General features: G+C 39.5%; 1 protein-coding gene across 3 annotated transcripts in view; it reads left to right on the top strand.

The window, feature by feature from the left end:
- UTP20 (UTP20 small subunit processome component) overlaps positions 1 to 20,020 on the top strand; it is a 95,345-nt gene extending 75,325 nt beyond the window's left edge. For all 3 annotated transcript variants that reach the window (XM_057555887.1, XM_007165813.3, XM_057555886.1), the window contains 19 exons: positions 2,327 to 2,425; positions 3,172 to 3,339; positions 4,650 to 4,816; positions 5,511 to 5,652; positions 6,458 to 6,574; positions 7,839 to 8,009; positions 8,244 to 8,375; positions 8,788 to 8,898; positions 10,728 to 10,807; positions 11,241 to 11,310; positions 11,445 to 11,627; positions 12,352 to 12,483; positions 12,862 to 12,994; positions 14,872 to 15,059; positions 15,817 to 15,888; positions 17,409 to 17,672; positions 17,876 to 18,002; positions 19,266 to 19,411; positions 19,692 to 20,020. In XM_057555887.1, the coding sequence (XP_057411870.1) occupies positions 2,327 to 2,425; positions 3,172 to 3,339; positions 4,650 to 4,816; positions 5,511 to 5,652; positions 6,458 to 6,574; positions 7,839 to 8,009; positions 8,244 to 8,375; positions 8,788 to 8,898; positions 10,728 to 10,807; positions 11,241 to 11,310; positions 11,445 to 11,627; positions 12,352 to 12,483; positions 12,862 to 12,994; positions 14,872 to 15,059; positions 15,817 to 15,888; positions 17,409 to 17,672; positions 17,876 to 18,002; positions 19,266 to 19,411; positions 19,692 to 19,847 (2,658 nt within the window). In that variant the 3' untranslated portion in view covers positions 19,848 to 20,020. The remainder of the gene's footprint in view (positions 1 to 2,326; positions 2,426 to 3,171; positions 3,340 to 4,649; positions 4,817 to 5,510; positions 5,653 to 6,457; positions 6,575 to 7,838; positions 8,010 to 8,243; positions 8,376 to 8,787; positions 8,899 to 10,727; positions 10,808 to 11,240; positions 11,311 to 11,444; positions 11,628 to 12,351; positions 12,484 to 12,861; positions 12,995 to 14,871; positions 15,060 to 15,816; positions 15,889 to 17,408; positions 17,673 to 17,875; positions 18,003 to 19,265; positions 19,412 to 19,691) is intronic.
- Positions 20,021 to 21,158: the final 1,138 nt, after the last annotated feature.

The following is a 21,158-nucleotide window of genomic DNA, read 5'->3' as shown; positions in this document are numbered from 1 at the left end:
TGAAAACTTATCAAGCAGCGTTAGAGTTTTTGCTTTTAATCCTCAAATATGCCCAGATATTTATCACTTCTACTGCTCTTCCTTCACTTCTGAATTTCCACATTTCTTCCCGGTATCATTTCCCTTTGGTCTTAGGCAAGCTCACAGAGCAAGTGTGGTGGCAACGGATGCTCTTCATTTTCCTTCCCCTGTGAATGTCTTTGTTTCACCTTCATTCCTGAAGGATGTTGTCACTGGATATATACTTTTGCATTGACAGTTATTTCTTTTCTTTCAGCACTGTAAAACTGTCATGCGACTTCCTCTGGCCTTTCTGATGAATAATTAAATTGTTCTTCCCCTCTAAGTAATGCATTATTTTTCTCTGGCAGCTTTAAAGACTTTGTCTTTATTTTTCAGCAGTTAGATTATGAAGGTGGATTTCTTTGGGTTTACCCTGTTTGAGGTTTGTTCAGCTTCTCAACCACATTGGGGAGTTTTCAGCCATTATTTCTTCAAATACTTTTTCTGCACTGCACTCTTTCTCCTCTCCTGGGACTCCTGTTCGACTTTTTTGGGGGGTCCCATCCATCCCTGAGGCTCCATTTTTATTTTCTTTTTCAGTCTCCTTCCTTTCTGTGTAGCATAATTTCTATTGATTCATCTTCAAGTTCACTGACTCTTTCCTCTTTAATCTCCATCCTGCTATTGGACCCATCTAGTAAATTTTATTATTTCAATTATTGGTCTGTTGGTTTTTTTCAGTTGTAAAGTTTCCATTTAGTCCCTTATATCTTCTGATTCTTTGCTAACACATTATTTTTCCACTTATTTCACACCCCCAGCTGGAAAGCTGGGGCTTTATTTCTCCCACTTCGCCATGCACTTCCCACAGCTGTACCCACACAGAGGCTAAGTGGCGGCAAGACAGAGAAGGAGAAAAGCAGCTAGTTGGCCCATCCTCTCAGAACTGCAGTCCCAGTGGGAAAGGAAGGTCTCCCAGCAGCTTTGTGGCTGCTGCAGTCCCCACGTCTATAACTGTATAGAAAACGGGTAAACGCACCGGGAGCTTGGTGGTACTTGCACTCTGGTGTTCTTCCCCAGTTGCAGCTCTGTGCATCCTGTCTGGGGCTTATAGCTGCACTCAGTGGGAGAGACAGGATAGAGTGTGCTTCTTCCATCTTACCTGGAACCGGAGCCCCTGTCAGTGTCCATGTTTATTCTTTCAACCAGCCCGTATTTCATGGCTACTTTGTGTGAGGTGCTCTTGGGCACTGAGCATACCAGGATGAATACAGTACAGCTGTCTTTGAGGATTCATTCACACATTTAATTGAGCACCTGAGGTATTTAAACAAGTAGCCCTTTTTTCTTTAACCACCTGTTCTTCCAGTCTGTCTCATTATTCGTTAAAGTAAGTAAAATAAGGATGAGAGAACAGCAGTTTGGGTATTAGTATTAATCATGTAGACAGAATCAAAACTGTACTCTTCAAGTTTCATTCTTCACCCCACCAAAAGGATTTTTAAAAATTATATAAAGTCCTCAGCACATATTTTATATATGTAAAAGTATTTAAAGATCATAAGTAGATACATATGAAATTATGCCTTTAAAATCCAATCTGTATATTGACAACCAGGTGTATTTTCTTAGTGTATGATCATTATCTGATGTTTACCTTGATAAACAGCACCGGAAGCAGTATACAGAATATACCCTTTTGTGTACTCTGTATACTCTGGCATCATCTGGTTTCAAATCCTGACTCCACCATTTCCTATTCATGTAACCTTGGGCAAGTTTGATTGACCTTTTTGTGCCTCAGCTTTTTCATCTGAAAATGCTGATAATGTAGCACCTACGCCATAGATAGAGTGGGTGAGGATTAAATGATTGAGTACATGTGAGGTATTAATACAGTGCCTAGCCCATAGTAAGCTCTAAGGAATGTTAGCTGTGATCACTGTGAGGGGCAAAAACTTGTTTCCTTCTTATCACTTTTTGTACCAGGTTTGACTGCATTCAACGTTGGCAGGCTCCTTAATTCACAGGTTGGTTTTTAAAAGTTCAAGACTTGTGCTCTTCTTTATAAATCATTGGCCTGATTTAGTCACAATAATAGAACCTAAGCATGGTGATGTGTTTCTGAGCATCTTTTCTACAAAGGGACCATCTGGTTAAAGGATTTTAGGCAGTGATATAAGTATGTGTCATTCGTCAAAGCTTCTCCCTGCAATAATTACAGATATATAATCTGAGTGCGCCCCTGCCGTACTTCTAAATCTTGTTTTTTCTACTGTGGTGTTCTTAGCCATCCATATTCTTATCATACATTTCGTTTTAGGTCCATGTGCTAACTTTCACTGTTTACATGTTGCTGCAAGGCCTCACCAACAAGCTGCAAGTTGGGAATTTGGACTCTTGTTTGGATATAATGATTGAGGTAAGACTTAGAGAAAGGAATTCTAATTTTTTTTTTAAGAGGTCAAAGAACAGAAATCAGTTCACAAAATAAGAAATAATAGCCTATAAATATGAAAATAATGTACTATCTCATCTCTTAGGCTAGCAGAGGTTTAAAAAGCTGAGACTCAAGTGATGTGAGATGGGTACTCTGCTGTTGCTAGTAGGTCTTGAGTTGATATAATCAGAGGTGTGGTCTGGGGTTTGTACAAAAGTATATTCATTAGAGCTTTATTTAGAATAGTGAAAAATTAATAACAATTTAAAATCAGATAATATGATAATTTGGGGGGTAGGATTAGAAAGACACTAAATGTGGCACACAATCTTTTGTTTATTCATTAAAAATGTAGACACTACATTTTTCATTAAATGCATTAATTTTGATAATTAAGTTACAAATATGAGAATTTCTTAAAGAGAAATTAAGCTACTCTTTGATAATATCAAAGAAGAAGTGCCTGTTTATATATTATACAACTATATATGTAAATCTACCTGGTATTTTTCTTTTGTTTTCCATTGGTGTAAACCTTGAAGTGTTTCTGTATTTGTTTTTTAGTAATTGATCCCTAAACTACATTGAAAAAAGTGAAATCTAATAGAAATTCCTATTGTCTAATTTTAATCCTTGACTTGGACATACCACGCATTTTCAAAGACTGCTTATGTTGGCATAAGTTGCTGAGTGCACGTAATTGCCATTTGGCTTTTTTTCTTTTAAAGATTTTTAACCATGAGTTGTTTGGTGCCATTGCTGAAGAGAAGGAAGTAAAGCAGATCCTCTCCAAGGTCATGGAGGCACGAAGAAGCAAGAGTTATGATTCTTATGAAATCTTGGGCAAGTTTGTAGGAAAAGATCAGGTTACAAAACTTATCCTTCCACTAAAAGAGGTAAGGACTTGAATGTAATAAAGGGGATCCCTAATTCATACTTACAGTATCATGAGCTCTTGAAAAGAGCCTTGAGCATCATGATTTGCTTTGGTGCTAAGGGCACCAGTACCACGTGGCTGGCAGCTCAGTGGATTCTGATTCCGCTGATTCTGATCCAAGAATCAGAGTCCCTGATATAAACCATGAGATGCAAAAGGAAAGGCAACAAGAATTGAACTACAGGTGAATTGTACAGCTGGGTCCCGTCAGCAGCTAAGAACATAGCCTTTGGAGTCAGACTGCTGCTCCCAGATTGCCAGGAGGAAGAGAACTGGCATTTATTGAACAGATACCCATGTTCTTAGCACTGTGCTTCATTATCTCTTCTAATCTGCACAACCGTCCCCTGAGATTGACAGTACTCCCGTCTTACAGATGAGAAAATTCAGGCTTAGAAAGATAGAAAGGAACATGGCTAAGGAGAAAAGTCAGGATTTAATTCCAGATCTTTCTGATCCAAATCTCACATTCTTTCCACCATTTTCATTCTGCCTTTCCTATTGGGCAGGGACTGTCATTTACCTACCTTCATAGAGTTCTGTGTGCTAATTCCACATGTTTGGTGCTAGATTAACTCCCTAATTGTTCCTAGAATGCATTTAGCTTATCTGAGCCTGATCTAAGAATGTTAGATATGTTTTGAGGATGAAGAAGAGTTGACAAAGCACATGTATTTTCTATGTAAATTATCAAGTCCCTCCAAGGTAATCAAAGTTACTAATCCATGTCCTGTGCAGTGGAATAGCTATGACATGCTGAGGGTTGTACTGGGGTTGATGGTGCTGGGGTCCCATTAAGTTCCTCTGATTTGGCCCAATAACTAATACCCAACCCTGAGGCCTGGCCGTCACACCACTTCCTTAGCATGGTTTCCTGCGAGTAGTGACTGCATTTTGTTGATGTTGTGTTATGTGTATGTGCTTGCCTATAAACCACCCCATTTAATGCACTTGGAAGGCTGACATCTTCCAAGTGTCACATCCTATCTCCAGCCCTGTGCCCAGACCTCATCAACAAAGAGAGTGCCAAGGAGGCACAAGAAATCCAGCAGCATACACAGCTGGCAGTGGTTATCTCTGGGGCTGAGGTCGTGGGTATATTTGACTTTATATGTTATATCTATGTTTGAAATTTTATTAAGAATGTGTTTCTTTTTTAATTAGCAAAAAGCATATTTTAAAAAGTAAATATATAAAAGAGAACTACTATTAGAACAAATCAAAATGCAGTTCTGTGTTACCTCAGCATGCATTTATGTCTGCCTTTAGATCCTGCAAAATACCACGAGTTTAAAACTGGCCCGGAAAGTTCATGAAACCTTACGTCGAATCATAGCAGGATTACTTGTAAACCAGGAAATGACGGCAGAATCCATTCTGTTGCTTAGTTACGGTTTGGTCAGCGAAAATCTACCCCTGTTAACAGAGAAGGAAAAGTAAGTTTGAAAAAAAAAACAACTATCCTTTAGGTTCATACTTCTAATAAGCCATTCAGTACTCAATTACTCTTAAGTGGGTTCATTTAATAATTTGCTTTAGTAGGGAAAAAAAGGCATATTTATCTGAGTTGTAAGATGGTACTACATTGTGGTGTTTGGGCTGAGGTCCTTCCAAGTAATACATGTCAACACAAGATTGTTTCTGCTGAATGCGGTAGCTGTGAAGGCAACCAATTATTTTGACATTTACTTGATACCACTTTTGTTTTAGATATTTATTGAATCAAAGTTGGGATAGACTTAAAATATATACTTCTTGTTCTGATCAGAGATTTAGACCTCCAAAGATTTTAAATACCTTATTTGTAAACTTCCTTTGAATTTTGCTTCTGTATTCTGAAAGAGACTCCTTGGCATTTGTTTTCAGAAATCAAAGGAAGGGAGTGTCCCCTTGCTGTTCCTCTTCATTTAAATGTGTTCATCCCTCTGACCTCTGTTTCTGGGGTTCTAGAAACTTTGATCAACAACCTAATCATCTCTTCGGTGTCTTGAGGTTAAGGGGGAAAAAAAACCACAGCAAAGAGCACATTATTTGGTACTGGACTCACCGCACCGGAAGGGGCCGTAGTAGCTTCCGGGGATGCAGCATATAGTGTACTTTCTACTAGTTTTCATTCCACTTGATTGACAGAAATCCAGCAGCCCCTGCACCAGATCCACGTCTGCCACCCCAGAGTTGTCTTCTGCTCCCCCCAACTCCAGTTCGAGGCGGGCAGAAAGCTGTTGTGAGCAAGAAAACCAACATGCACATATTTATTGAGTCTGGACTTCGGGTAAGAATTAACCTTAAAGTGAGACTTGCTGCACACAGTGAGTCTGTGCCTTTTAATCCTCTACTGAATCTCCAGTACTGCTCATTTCCGCTGGAAATGCTGGTACTTACTTTGATGATATAACGTTCTCAGAATTAATGATTCTGACCTAATATTTACAGTGCTTTCACTGTTGCTTTGCCCATGAGTGTGCACCTCTGAACTACTCTAAATTTTTTGAAAGCACAAATTTGATCGTTTTATTGTATATATTTTTTTAATCCTTCATTGGCTCCCTTTTTTCCCAGGAGAGAGCCCTGTCCTTCATTTGGGCCACAAGGGCATAGCCTCATCCTGTACACGTGGCTTCCTTTCAGCTCTCTAAAGTCACCCCACTTTTCCCACCCCAGGACCTCACCATCTATTCCTCCCTCTGCCCAGGTCCCCACAGAACTCTCAAAGCACCCTGCATTTCTAGCGAATTATTCCCTAGAGTCTGTCATCCTGGCTAAGATCCATGAGGGCGGTGACCCTGCTCATCTTGGTTACTGCTGTGTCCTTCACGCCAAGCCAGTACCTGGAATCAAAGCAGATGCTGAGTAATAACCATTTGGTAAATGAACTTGGAATCTCAGCTGCACAGTGAGCTCCCACCTTCTTCACTTACTGAGACTCTCCCAGGTGGCTCCCCTTTCTTCACACTTTTTATAATTTCAAATAGAAGCATCTTAACATTTCACATTGGTCTCTTAAAATCATTTCACCTTTACCTCACTCATTTGGTCTTAGGGGCAACTGATGTGAAGTATCTTTTTAAATCTTCTAGCTGTTGCATCTTAGTCTGAAGACTTCCAAGATCAAGTCTTCAAGTGAACATGTTCTGGAAATGTTGGATCCTTTTATGCCTCTCCTCATAGACTGCCTGGGTTCCATGGACGTGAAGGTGAGCATCTGTTCCTTCATGGGAGCTGTGTTGTGCAGTATACCTAGAATTTGTTTCTAGGCTTGTGCTTCACAAGATGATTGAGTTTTTAAAGAGATTTACAACATCATGAACCACCTCTGTTCTCTGCATTAAATTGCTCCCTTCACAGCAATTTAATAATAGATAGCGCTTAACAGTTGTAAAAGCCCTTCATTTGATCCTCACCACAACTTCATGAGGGTGAGTGGTGCTGTCCCCATGGCAGTAATCGTCATCTCATCACCATCATCCTTGTTGCGACTGCTCCCTGCTGTGAATCCTCGTAACAACCCATGAAGCATATATTAGTAATGTGTCTCTTTCACAGATGAGAAATCCAGGCCTTAGGCTCAGTGACTTGCCCCATATCACAGATCTAGGATGTAAGCCTCAGCCTTTCAGACTCCGAAGCCCACACCTTTCCCACTTTCTCAGATTGCCTATTTTACAGCAAAGGTGCCAAGAGGTTAAGTATTTAACATCTCTGTGGTCAAACAGGTAATAAGTTGCAGAGCTGGGTTTTAAGCCCTGGTCTTTTTGACACCTGAGCTCTTTTCCTTTATCGTCGTCTAATCCAGCCCAATAAGGCCATCCCAGCAACCACAGTGTAGGGGTCTGTTAGGTAGAGGTGAACCAGCTGATCTAGGTAATCTAGAAGGTTTGGCCTGGAGGCTCAGGGATTCTTTTGTAGTCACTTGGTCCCAACACATTTTTTCATACCTTTGGCACTGCGCTTAACTATATTAAATTATTGGTCATAGTTCCCGTGCTTAATTTCAGCTATCTGCTCCTTAAATGCGGAAGGGCATCCTTTTTATCATCATATTTCTAACACTCTGTAGAGTGCCTTGTGTACATAATACAAACTTAATAAGAATGGATTAAATTGAAGTACCATTCTAGAAAATTGGAAAGGCATTTATAATGTGTTTTTCAGAAAAAAAAATGCTAAAATTAGCCAGCCCATCTAATTATTTACCCATAATAGGTTAAGAATATGAGCACCTTTTCTCACTTGCTTGGGATATACCTTCACTTGCTATGGAGAAGCAGTAAGTTCTACAACAGGGAAGAGGAAGCTTCCCTATTTTCTTACACTCTGAGCACAGTTCTTCCTGAGTGGACGGGCAGAGCGCTTCATTCCTTCAACTCAGTTGCTCAGAGTCTACACAGCCTTAGGTGCTGGATTGTTGAGTTCGGTCACTTCATCAGTTGATTGGCTTTGTCTGTCTTTGTTTTTCAGGTGATTACAGGTGCTTTACAATGCCTGATCTGGATCTTGAGGTTCCCCCTGCCTTCCACAGAAACAAAAGCGGAACAGCTAATGAAGCACCTTTTCCTTCTGCTGAAGGACTATGCAAAACTCGGGGCTGCCAGGGGCCAGAATTTCCACCTGGTGGTAAATTGTTTCAAGGTGAGGTGTTTTCACTTGCACTTAGAAAAAGCCAGGACCGGGATTAACATCAGAGTTACTTTTCCTCATCATCCTTTGTGGTCGTGGTCAAATTTCTTCCAGATTAATTTGCTAAGGCCAGAGTGTTGGTGTCCTGTGTGAAAAAGCATTGCTGTTGTATCTAGTCCTTATCATTCCACTGTATGCTGATTTGTGGGATGTCCTGGCTGTTAACCTCGCTGTTGTAACTTGCAGTGTGTGACCATACTTGTGAAGAAAGTGAAGTCTTACCAGATAACTGAGAAGCAGCTTCAAGTTCTACTAGCATATGCTGAGGAGGACATTTATGATATTACAAGACAAGCCACTGCATTTGGTCTTCTGAAGGTATGGTGTCCCCAGAATGTTGGATTGTGCAGTGAATGAGCCTCACGTCAGATATTTAGAATAACATGGAACATAGCGTTCTGACTAGCTGTAGATAGTTCTGAAATTAATTTATAAAGATGATTATGATTTGGTTGATTAATTATAAGCTAACTGCTTATTAAAATGTTTGAACATGAGCTCTATATTAAACTTCCAGGGAATTCTGTACAAATGCATGTAGTCTGCTTGTATGTATCATAAAATTGACCATTTTAACCATTTTTTAAGTTTATGTTCTTTTTCCTGTGGAGATACTTTCATTATGTTTGAAAACTGCCTGTGACTGCTTTTAACATCAGGTCAGCTTAGTAAACAACAGGCCATCTGCAGTAAAACTGAAATAAGTATGTCTTTTCCTTTTGTATTTTAGGCCATTTTATCAAGAAAGTTGTTGGTTCCAGAAATCGATGATGTCATGCGCAAAGTGTCCAAGCTGGCAATTTCTGCACAAAACGAACCTGTCAGAGTCCAGTGCAGACAGGTTTGTAGAGAGAGCTTATTCCCATGGCAAGGGTTGGGCCCTGCCTTCTCTGTTTGGTTTTTGGGTGGAGAGATGTCAACACTGAATTCTGAAGACTTTGTGTCATACTGTTGCTTTATTCTAAGACTCAGGAGCCCATTCACATACCAAGTGTAAGGCCATTTTTCAGTATAAAGAGCATTTTGAATATAGCCCGTATGTGGCATGTTTCAGATGGATGAAGAAATACATTTTCCTTCTGCAGCATGATAACCTGCAGCAAAGATTTCCTTCCAGTGGTCCAGACACTGACCACTTAATGTGTATCACTGTGTACCTGGTATTGCTGGAAGAGTGGTTAACAAAATTTGTATAGTCCCTGTCTATCCTATAGCAGACATGCGCAAAGCAGAAATCCCACAAGCAGTTATTTAATTACAGACATCCTAAGTGCCAGGAGGAAGAAAGTACTGTTGTATTTCATCACTTACAAGACACACCATTACTTACATACCTCAAAGGAAGGAAAAAAAACTATGACAGTGGTAAGATGGCATCAATTGTAAGACATCCCAATTTCAGATATGTTAAAATGTGGAAAACTGTGCCTCTTAAAATTGACAAAGTATGGAAGAGCATATGATAAGAGCATATGACATGGTGGAGGACCACCCTAGTATGATAGTGGGGGAAAGCTTTCCTGAGGATTGGCATATAAGCAAAGTCTGGAGGAAGAATAAGGCTGAACCTTGCAGGCTAAGGAAGATAAGCCCTGAAGTGGGTAAGAGCTTAGCTTGTTGAAGGTGAATGACAGGGCAGGGGGCCAGATCAGGCAAGACCTTGTGGTCTTGTTAAAGATGTAGGGCTTTGTTCTAAGAATAACAAAGAGCCAGCGAAATCAGTAGACAGAGGAGTGACACTAGCAGATTTGTGTTCGTAAATTTGTCCTGATCTTATGAGTGCATATCAACCCAGGAAATGGAAGGGTCTGAATTGGAAATATGAACTCGGAGTTAAAGGAGGGCTTGGGCTGCGGAGGCCATCTTTAGAAAAAGTTAACTCATTTAGGAAGAAGGAGGGTCAGCTGCTATTTATTAAGCACTAGCTGCATGCCCAGCATTTTACATACGTGACTTCTATTTGTAACTATCCTTCAAAAGAAACAGTACCACCGTGTTATGGTTGGGGAAAAACAGGCCTTGGTAAGTTAAATGATGTGCTTAGTTCTCACAGTTTATTAACAAAGGAAGCTGAATAATACAGTAGTTTGCAAGCAGAGCCTTTGGATGCAGATAGGCTAGGCATGGGATTCTGGCAGTGTCACCTGAGCAAGTTGCTTACCTTCTGTGCCAACTCCATTCTCTTCATCTTTAAAATGGGATCATATTACCTGCTTCCTAAGGAAGTAATGAAAACCAACCAAGAAACACTTAACCCAGTGCTTAACACAAAGAAGTTATTTAGTAAATGCAAAAGTTAGTAGTAGTATCACTATTATTGTTATTCTTATTTCAGGGGAAATACAGGGTTGAACCACAGTCCATACTCAGTTCAGCACAGCCTCCTATCGCAGAGATGTGCTGCCAGTGTGTGAGCTGAGATTTGGAGCCCTTAACAACCATGCTAATGGTGGGCCGGGACCTGACGCTTGATCAGGCGAGACCTGAGGAAGTGCAGTGGGAGGAGAGAGGAGGGGCACAGTTATTGACTCAAGAGGTGGACTTCACCTAACTGATCACCCTTCTGAAAGGTCTTTGTAGCCGACCAGTGTGTCCCAGAAAGCAGCTTAGGAAAGAGGAATCCTGGAGGGACAGGATCCAAATAATCTCTTGTGCGACTTCTGTTCCTAGGTTTTTCTGAAATACATTCTTGACTATCCCCTGGGTGACAAATTGCGACCAAACTTGGAATTCATGCTCGCTCAACTGAAGTAAGTTGAAGCCATAAACTACACAAGGCAGTGGGGTAGGTTCTTCTCTCCTTTTAACGTGTGGACTGTCTTGCAAAGAACAAAGCCGAAATGTAATGGCACGTTCTTTGAGGATGCTATCCTGTGAATCACTGACTTGAGTGTCAAGCATTGGGCATGGCTTCATAGAGCAGTTCTGCAAGCTGCTTTTCAGTTCACTCTGACCATCGATTGCCATTAGAGTCCACTTAGGAGAACAGTAAAAATCTAACAAAATTACATTTATAACTGCATAGTAGCATGGTAAGTACATGTATTAAAATTGGGAAAATGGAGTTTTTTTCCACTTGTTAAGAAATAGACTGGCACCTTGAGACAACATTTTAAATTCTTAAAAATAATTATTGGTAAATTTTAAAGTTACTAACAAGTCCTTCTAATGTTCTTACCCTAGTTATGAACATGAGACCGGGAGAGAGTCCGCCTTGGAAATGATCGCTTATCTCTTTGACACATTCCCTCAGGTACCGTGAACCACAAAGACAAACTCTGTGTTTGTTAACAAGCTGTGGCTCCCGGGAGCCCAGGGTCCTCTGTTTGTAGGACATCTGTGAGAATTCCAGTCTGAGTGCGCTCATAAGTGTCTGTTTTCTTTCAGGGACTGCTCCACGAGAACTGTGGAATGTTCTTTATTCCTCTTTGTCTAATGATGGTGAATGATGACTCTGCCATGTGTAAAAAGATGGCATCCATGGCAATCAAATCCTTACTCAGTAAAATCAGCCTTGAGAAAAAAGATTGGCTCTTCGATATGGTTACCACCTGGTTTGGGGCAAAGAAGGTTAGGGTTGCTTTTAGTCATATTGCAAAGAAAAGTCTGAGCTTTTGGTGTTCATACTTTAAATAGGAATACATATTATACATTGTTGAATTAATTTTTCCCAAATAGCTTTATTGTTTTTACTTGATTATGGTAATAATATATTCTTACAGTAAAATTTCAGAAAATATAAGAAGTTACAGAGAGAAACAAATATCACCTGTAGTCCCACTACAAGGTCAATGTCACCCAGTTACTGTACATGAATGTATTATAATTTACTTAACCAATCCCCATTGATGAATATCTTTGTTTCCAATTTTGCTTATACAATTTATAGGATGTAACTTTTGCCAATAATTATAACCACTTGCTGACTCTACCCTCATCATCACTGGCCCATCTTTGTGGAATATAAACAACACACGTCATAACTTAATATTGGCTTTAAGTATTAAAATCAGAATGGGGTCGGGGGGCTGAAACTTCTTCCTTTTTTTTTTTTTAAATTTAAAAATGAGAAAAAATGTATTATTCAGTGGATACCACTTTTTTTAATGTTGTTCTGGGTGGTGAAGATTTCTCTATATTTTTCATGTTAGCCACCAAAAATCCACATTCTATTGATTTCTGGTATCATAAAGAACTACTGAGGGCAGAGTCACGCCCACCTTCATTTTACAATTTTGGAAACAGCTTCCCAAGTTGTGCTGATATTGTCTTGTGATGGTTTTATTTTCGGTAGAGCTTAAATAGACAGCTAGCTGCCCTGATCTGTGGCTTGTTTGTGGAAAGTGAAGGAGTCGCTTTTGAGAGAAGACTTGGAACTGTTCTCCGTGTGATTGAAAAGGAAATTGATCCTGAAAACTTTACAAATGTAAGTTATTTGCTAGGGAGTAAAACTCTTGCTTATCTTCTTTTTAAAGTGAAGATTAAAGTAAGTTATCTTCCATAGTATATGACGATCAAAGTTTCTTAAGCCCCCCAGGAGACAGCAATGTCTGGAGACATTTTTGGTTGTCACAACTGGAGGGTAGAAGGATGCTACTGTCATCCAGTGGGTAGAGGCCAGGAGTGTTGCTAACATCCTCCAGTGCACAGGGTAGCCTGCCAAAGCAAAGAATTATTTGACCCAAAATGTCAGCAGTGTTTAGGTTGAGAAACCCCGGTATAGATGTACATCCTGGAGTAAAAATGTCCATCAAATACTTTGAAATTATTGTCTTAATTGATTTAACATCCCTCCTAATTTTAGATCATGGAAGAGACTGAAGAAAAAGCTGCAGATCGCCTTCTGTTTAGTTTTCTTACACTGATAAGTAAACTCATCAAGGGATGTAATATTATTCAGTTTATCAAGCCCTCTGAGACTCTGAGTAAAATCTGGAGTAAGTATTTCCTTTTTATTTAAATCTAAAAATAAACTCTTTAGAAATATATAATGTCAGGGGAAAAGTCCATGAGAAAAAGATTTAAAAGGCCCTTGCAGATTGATTACAGTGAAAATATTTCTTTCTGGGGGAAAAAACAAACAAATAATATATGTATGTATATATGTATCCTCACAAATAATATATTTCATTTATAAATAAGAAAGAATATTAATTATGGAGGAGTAAAAGAAAGGAAAAAATTTCCCAAAGTCCTCCTTGCCACTTGATGATTATTTGTTATACATTTCCATCCAGTCTTCCTTTTGTCAAATAACCATAGGTTTTTTGTTTTGTTTTTTTTTGAGGTTGCATAATTCCATATAAACTTTTATATCCTGTTTATACCTAAGTAGGCATATTATAGTACTATAACATACTTAGTAGATATCCTTTTAAATGGCTATAAATAATCCATCGTGTAAATGCGCCATAATTTACTAAACCGTTTCACTTCTGTGGGAATATTTAAGTTATATATTATTTAAATGAAATAAAATGAAATAAAATTCATTTCTTTAAATGAAAAATAAGATCCTGGAATTTTTAATTTAATGTTTTAGTTTTGATTAATCAGTAGGAAATAGACATTGCAATGAATGTTTTAAATACCCACTTGTTTTAAGAGAACTCATATGATTTTATGAGAAATAATCCAGTTACTAAGTTACTCTATGGCCTACTCTGGTATGGCTCCACTGAGATAATTGCAAAGGTTCATATAGAAAAAAAAGTAAAACCATCTTCATGAAATAAAGCAGCAGAGACTAAAACTCAGATATGAGATGGCTCATTTAGCATTTTAGTCTGTAACCACAAGGCTTTTCTACTGTACTTTCCAAGTGTGGTATATGGAGAATGGCCCTGTAGCATAAGAGTGTGATCTTTTTTTTTTTTTTTTTTAATTTATTTATTTAATTTATTTTTGGCTGTGTTGGGTCTTCGTTTCTGTGCGAGGGCTTTCTCTAGTTGTGGCAAGCGGGGGCCACTCTTCATCGCGGTGCGCGGGCCTCTCACTATCGCGGCCTCTCTTGTTGTGGAGCACAGGCTCCAGACGCGCAGGCTCAGTAGTTGTGGCTCACGGGCTTAGTTGCTCTGTGACATGTGGGATCTTCCCAGACCAGGGCTCGAACCCGTGTCCCCTGCATTGGCAGGCAGATTCTCAACCACTGCGCCACCAGGGAAGCCAAGAGTGTGATCTTTAACGGCTCATCCTTAAGATAGTTTAAGGGGTCGTGTTTAAGAATATGAGCTTTGGGGCCAGATTAAGCTGTGGCCCAGGCTTGGTTCTGCCTGTTACAGCTTGGCACGTTACTTAGCTCCCTCTGGAACTATAAAATGGGAATGACAGTTCCAACCTCACAGAACTGTTGTGAGGTCTAAATCAGGTAATATGTGTAACACGTTTAGCCTATGCCTGGCACCTAGAACACCTCAATAAATGATACCTTTCCAGTCAGCTACTTGGAGCCACTGATTTCAATAGTTATGAGAAAAGAGTATGTACCCATGTACATATTTACCTTAATTTTAGTTTAGAAATTGTAGTTGTTAATGCTACCTTATCTCCTTGAGTCTTCAGCTAGTTCTTATGAAACCGGTCTGTTTTCAGGCTAACTCGAACCTCTCTCGTATCATTTACCATGGTAGAGTTGGTTCTCTAGTTGTTTCCAGTCTCTCCACGTCACTTCTGGGAAGCAGGGACTATTTTGTTCATCTTTGATTCCTAAATCCAAGCACATAATAGATACTCAAGGAATGCCTGAATTAGTCACGCTCAGCACCACAGAGTCAGGAAAACCTTGACGTCTGAGGATGCACTTTGGCTCCCTTAGGTCACGTGCACTCTCATCTGAGACATCCGCACAACTGGGTGTGGCTCACCGCAGCCCAGATTTTTGGATTGCTCTTTGCCTCTTGCCAACCAGAGGAACTTATCAGAAAACGGAATGTCAAAAAAACTAAAAAGAAACTCTCAGAACCTGTAGCAATCAGCTTCCTAACAAGTGACCTTGACCAAAAGGTAAGTTTTCTCTAAGACTTTTTCCTTCTCTCATCTACATGAGATGTTCATTCTGGTTCCTGTAACTGTCTTGGGGTTGGCCTTGGGATAAACTCTTCCAGTCAACAACTTGATGCACATGTGGATCCATAGGAGTGTTAGTAACTAGAGAGGGGTCACCCTCACGGCCAAGATTTTTCAAAGATAATTTTTAGACCATTGATCTAGTCAGACTTTTGATTTGCTTATTTAGCATATTTATCTTCCATCATATATTTAAGTTCTTTATCAGTACTGGCAAATAAGATACTGTCTGTCCTGCCTCCTTCTGTCCTGCCTCCATAACCTTGTTGATGACTTAATGAGATCATGTTCCTGAAAATGTTAGGTAGGGACCATGTTTTATCTGTCTCCGATTTCGTAGGGCCTAGCACAACGCCTGGCTTATAGTGGGATCTCCATAAACATTGAATGAGCAGAGAGTGGAAGGGAAGAAGACAGGGGGGAAAAGTATTTGAATGTTGTAAAGTTGTCTGCCAATAATCTAAAGGATTATGATCTATATCTCCCCATGTCCTTGAGCTAAAATTCTTATGGCAAATAGAAGGGAACATTTACACAATTTCTGGTCATGAACCCTCCCTCTCCAGATCTACACAGGTGGTCATTCAGAGCAAAATCTCCTACCTTAGTTGTATCATTGTAGTTACTTGGAGTTTTTAAAAACAGTCAGAAATACCCTGCATTGTGTCTGCCAATGTCCATTTTCTTTTCACAGATGAAAAGTATCTCCCTAGCCTCTTGCCATCAGTTGCACTCCAAATTCTTGGATCAGTCTCTAGGAGAGCAGGTAAGTATCGTAAGCCTCCCAGTTAAATAGAAGGGACCTACTCTACCAACATTATAGGAGTAAGCTCACGTTTGGTTTTTGGTTTGGTTTGGTTTGGTTTTCCCTAGTTAAAGCTTGGGGAATTAAATGAAATATAAACAGACACTTAAATACCTGTTCAATTAGGCACATGTATCTAATTGACTCTGGTGTCCATAGCGGGATTACTCCTGGCTCCATTTAAAATTCCCAATAAAGATGATGCAGTGGGAGGCTGGCTGTTTATCTTTTTCGTCTTCAGTTTTAACATATCTACTCCACATTGCAACTGAAGCTTTGAAGGACAATGATTTTGGGGCGGGTGGGTTTGATTAATTTATTTTTATTTATTTATTTTATTTTTGGCTGCGTTGGGTCTTAGTTGCTGCGTGCGGGCTTTCTCTAGTTGCGGTGAGCGGGGGCTACTCTTCGTTGCAGTGTGCGGGCTTCTCATTGCGGTGTCTTGTCTTTGTTGCAGAGCATGGGCTCTAGGCGCGCGGGCTTCAGTAGTTGTGGCTCGCGGGCTCTAGAGCGCAGGCTCAGTAATTGTGGCTCACGGGCCTAGTTGCTCCGCGGCATGTGGGATCTTCCCAGACCAGGGCTCAAACCCGTGTCCCCTGCATTGGCAGGCAGATTCTCAACCACTGCGCCACCAGGGAAGCCCGGCATTAACTCTTGATGGCCAGGCTAGCCTTGGACAGTGTGTGGTATTCTGAGTACCACATTTGGGGGAACTTTGGGTACACAGCTCCTCCAGCAGAGTTGCCAGGATGGTGAAGGAAATCAAATTCAAATTGGTTTCCTCCTTCACATAACGGGTGTGAAATACCCACGTCAGAGATTTCATGTATGTTGTAGAGTTAGGACTCAATAAATGGGTCCATTATTATAAGACTAAAAAATCACCCCTGGGCAATTGGATCAGATGGTATATGCGGGAAAGAGGAGCTCAGTGTTTAGGAACTTGGGCTGGAATTCTAAAGACCTTTGAATCCTGACTGACCACTCACTTTGTCTTTGGCTGAGATTTAACAGCTCTGAGCCTTGGTTTTCTCTCCTGATAATAGTACCTAATAGGGATATTTTAAAGTTGAATTGGAACGCTGTATACAAGGCAACTAGTCAGTGCTCAGTAAATGGATCAATAAAGGGAAACTGTTATTTCGGTGAAGAATGGATGAAGGAATTTAATGGAATGAGGATCAAAGCTCTCTTGAAAAATGTAAATGGATGGTCCAGAATGAAATTATTTACTCAGCGGAACCTTAAAGAATAGAAGTAGGCCAAATGGATAAAAGTTACATGGAAATAGGTTTGGACACACTGTAAGGTAAACTGAAGAATAATCCAAAAAAAGGCTCGATCATCAATTTAACAGTGCAATACCCAGTTTTCTGTTTTCTAATTGTAGGATACCTATTTTAGCTTCTGCTTAACTGAGCCATATTTATTTCAAAATCAGAGTCCAATTCTTACCCTTCCCCTCTCCCCCTTTTTTTAAGGTTGTTAAGAATTTGTTGTTTGTAGCCAAAGTCTTATATTTACTGGAACCTGATTCTGGGGATAAGCAAGGTAACATAAAAGAAGACATGGAAGAACAGGAAGTTTTAGGTGATGGCATGGCCAGAGAGGATGTAGAAGAACACAAGGCATGTGCAGATGAGAAGGAAAAGCAGAGCAAGCCAGCCACACTGCTCTGGTTGATCCAGAAGTTGTCCCGGATCGCAAAACTGGAAGCTGCTTATTCACCTAGAAACCCCTTAAAGGTGCGATGCATGTGCAAAATGACTGAAAGTAGTCTTTTTTTTTTTTTTTTAAAGTATTTTAATGGTTTTAGTTATCCTCCTAAGTCCCTAGGAACTTTTGAACCCAGAACTGCAGCAATAACATCTGCCCCCAAATAGACGTTGTTTTCTAAATTAACCCTGTGTAGCTGCAAGTATAAAAGAAAAATGATCTGTACTTTCAGAGAACATGCATCTTTAAGTTTCTCGGAGCTGTAGCAATGGATCTTGGAATAGACAAGGTGAAGCCGTACCTCCCAGTGATCATAGCTCCTTTGTTCCGAGAACTGAACAGCACCTATTCGGACCAGGGTAATTCTGTGGCCTCTCTTCTGAATACTTGCATGTTAGGATTCCTGTCTTCTCTCCTGAATGCTTCCTTCGTCCTTTCTGTCCTCCCTCTCTGCCAGAGTTTAAGAAAGAAAACTTGCTTAATTATTAAGCAATTAATAGCAAGCAAATAAGGCATATTTGTGTTATTTTTGACTGTCTTCTCCTATATGCTTTCTTGTGTCTAAGAGTGAATGTTTCTCTCCTAAAAGATGATGTTTTACTCCTAAGCATAGATTAAATATTCAAAGAAAAATAATTTGGGGTGGTTCTAAACCTTATAGTGCTGTGAAAAATAATGAACAAATGTCATTATATTCTCAAAAATTACAAGGCAAAAATATGAGATAGTTTTTAGTTCAAATAATAGTTTTTAGTTCAAATATTTTAAATTTTCCAATTTTTTTTTCTTACCTGGTACATTTGGTACATTTCCCTCACTGATCCTAAGTTATCTCTTTTGATATTAGGAAAAGTGGGAATTAGGGGTTGGAAAGAGAGGAGGTAAAGTGGATGTTAAGAATTTTAAATAAAACAAAAATTGAAGTGAATGTCAAAACAGAAGCTGTTTTAGTCCTGGAGAGAGAGTTTCCTTCTTAGAGGTCAGGTTGACTTTGGTTCTCAGCCAACATTTATTGAGCACCTAATAAGGGTTCAGCGGTGGGAAAGGCCCAGTCCTCATCTTCAAGAAACTTGCAATCTACAGTAGGTGTCATGAGCTTTCCTGAAATTGAATGCAGAAATCCTGGACTATTTGCATTTGGAAGAGAGGGAAGGGTTGGAGAATATGGTTTTTTGTCAGCTTCTCAAAGGAGTCTTTGATCCAAAAAAAGAGGATACAACCAGAGCCAAGCCTCTATGACCTGGGAATTAGAGAAACACAATTACCTTTCTTTGCCCCCATCTGCACAGAGCTGAGAGGTTAAAAAAGGTAACCCAAAACATTTGTCAAGTTCTCAAATTACTTTAATGTCTTCTGAGCCGGGATTCCCTTGGGAAGTTGCTTCATGGTCTCTGATCTCTTGCTGCATCCTGGATGAGGTGTGGCCCAGAGTGCTGTGTCCAGCACTTCTGCTTCTTCTCCCATCTCAGAAACAGAGAGGCTAGTTTTAGATCAGTGTCTAATGTTGAAGTGATAAAAGTGATAAAGCCTCAGGAGTTTAAATTTTGCGTGTTGTTAATTTTGTACATATTCAAATGTGTCCTTTCCTACGTGTTTCTGATTATTATTGTGTGTGTGATTAGATCCTTCGCTGAAGAATCTATCCCAGGAAATCATAGAATTACTGAAGAAGCTGGTTGGGCTCGAGAGCTTCTCCTTAGCCTTTGCCTCTGTACAGAAACAGGCTACTGAGAAAAGGGCACTCCGGAAAAAGAGGAAGGCTTTGGAGGTAGGCCTGCTCTTTGAAAAAATTGGCATGTTCACTAGGCTTAACTATTTTTAACCAGGGGTGTGTGCATGCATGTGTGTCAGACTTACCCAGGGAGGAAAGAGGAATTGGATGTATTTGAGAACTGGGACTTTATAACTGGGGCTCCAGATTTTCTTTAATGGGCATGTATTGCATTTGTGATGTTTAAGGTGAACAAAATGGTCCATTTCTGCATTTGATTTTTATTGGTTTAACATTTACTTTAAAAGTAGTATAACATTTCTATTCTTTTTTCAAGTTTGTAACTAATCCTGATATCGCTGCCAAGAAAAAGCTGAAGAAACACAAAAATAAAAGTGAAGCAAAGAAGAGAAAGATCGAGTTCCTGCGTCCAGGCTATAAGGCCAAGAGACAAAAGAGCCACAACTTGAAAGATTTAGCAATGGTGGAGTAAAGTGCTCCCTGTGCTAATACAGTGTCCCAACTTACCCTGAAACATGAACTTTCTAGTGTATCTGCTGGTCTAAAATCATAGGTTTTATTATTTAATTTAAACTTTGGCATAGGTTGTATATTATACAGTTTAATATAATTCGTGCTTATTTTTAATTAAAATATTTCATACTACTATTGTATCTTCACTGTCTAAAAAGCATTTGACACTAGTGATAAAGAGCTTAAAATGTATTTTTCTTTTTAAAAATACAGATTAAAATAGCAAGACAACATGTAGAAGTTAGGAATAAATCAAACAAATGATTTGCAATACCTTTATGGAGGAAATTATAAAACTTTATCAAAAGGCATTAAGAAAGATCTGCACAAATGGAGAAGTATAACCATGTTCATGAGTAGGAAGATTCAGTATCATAAGTTGCTAGTTCATCCCCAGTTGGATCCCACTGGGTAAATGCATATCTGAGCAAAATCCCAAAGGAGTTCTTCATATTATCCCAACAAGCTGATTCTAAAATTTATATGGAAGATAGTAAATCGAGATTAGCCATGATGCTTTTAAAAAAGGAGAATAGGGTGAGGGGCTTGCCCTCTCAGATATGAAAAATAAGACCAAAAGTGCTGTCTGTGGAGGGACAATGTGATAAATTCTACTTCATTAAAATTAAGACCGTCTACTTACAAAAAGACACAACTGGGACATAGTATGTACCATATACTGATAAAGGATTAGTAGCACCCAGGCTATATAATGAATACCTATGAATCAACAAAGATAATACAGTAGGAAAAGTGGCAAAAGAGAGAAATAGGCATTGCAGAGGAAATATAAATGGCCCTTAAAGCTCAACATTTAGCAAACATGGCTATACCAATATTAGATATTAAAGTACTTATGTACTGGTTAGTAAGTAGTCACTATCTTGAGACCCCCCCCCCCAAGTGCCACCCTGTCTATATGAGTCCCTAGACTCCATGTCTCCCCACACCAGAAATTAAAGGACTAATACCTGGACTGGTAGGGGTCCTCCTGCATCAGCTATGTCTACTTGTTAAATATTTTTTTGAGTCACTCCTCCTGTATTTAGCCTCATTAATAATTAGGAAAATGCAGATTAACATCAGAATGAAATTCCATTTTGAACCCTTCAGATTTATAAGGCTGACAATACCAAATGTTGGCAAGCATGGTGGAGGAAAGGGCACTCTTGTAAACCACTTTGGAAAACAATTTGGCATTATCTTGTTCAACCATATCTTTTGCCTCTCTCTACACTTGATGTAGAAGCAATATCCTTTAGTGCCCAAT

Source organism: Balaenoptera acutorostrata, chromosome 11 (assembly GCF_949987535.1).
Source record: "Balaenoptera acutorostrata chromosome 11, mBalAcu1.1, whole genome shotgun sequence".
NCBI lineage: Eukaryota > Metazoa > Chordata > Mammalia > Artiodactyla > Balaenopteridae > Balaenoptera > Balaenoptera acutorostrata.
The sequence above is the reverse complement of the archived record's forward strand: the minus strand, read 5'-3'. Positions and strand labels throughout refer to the sequence as shown.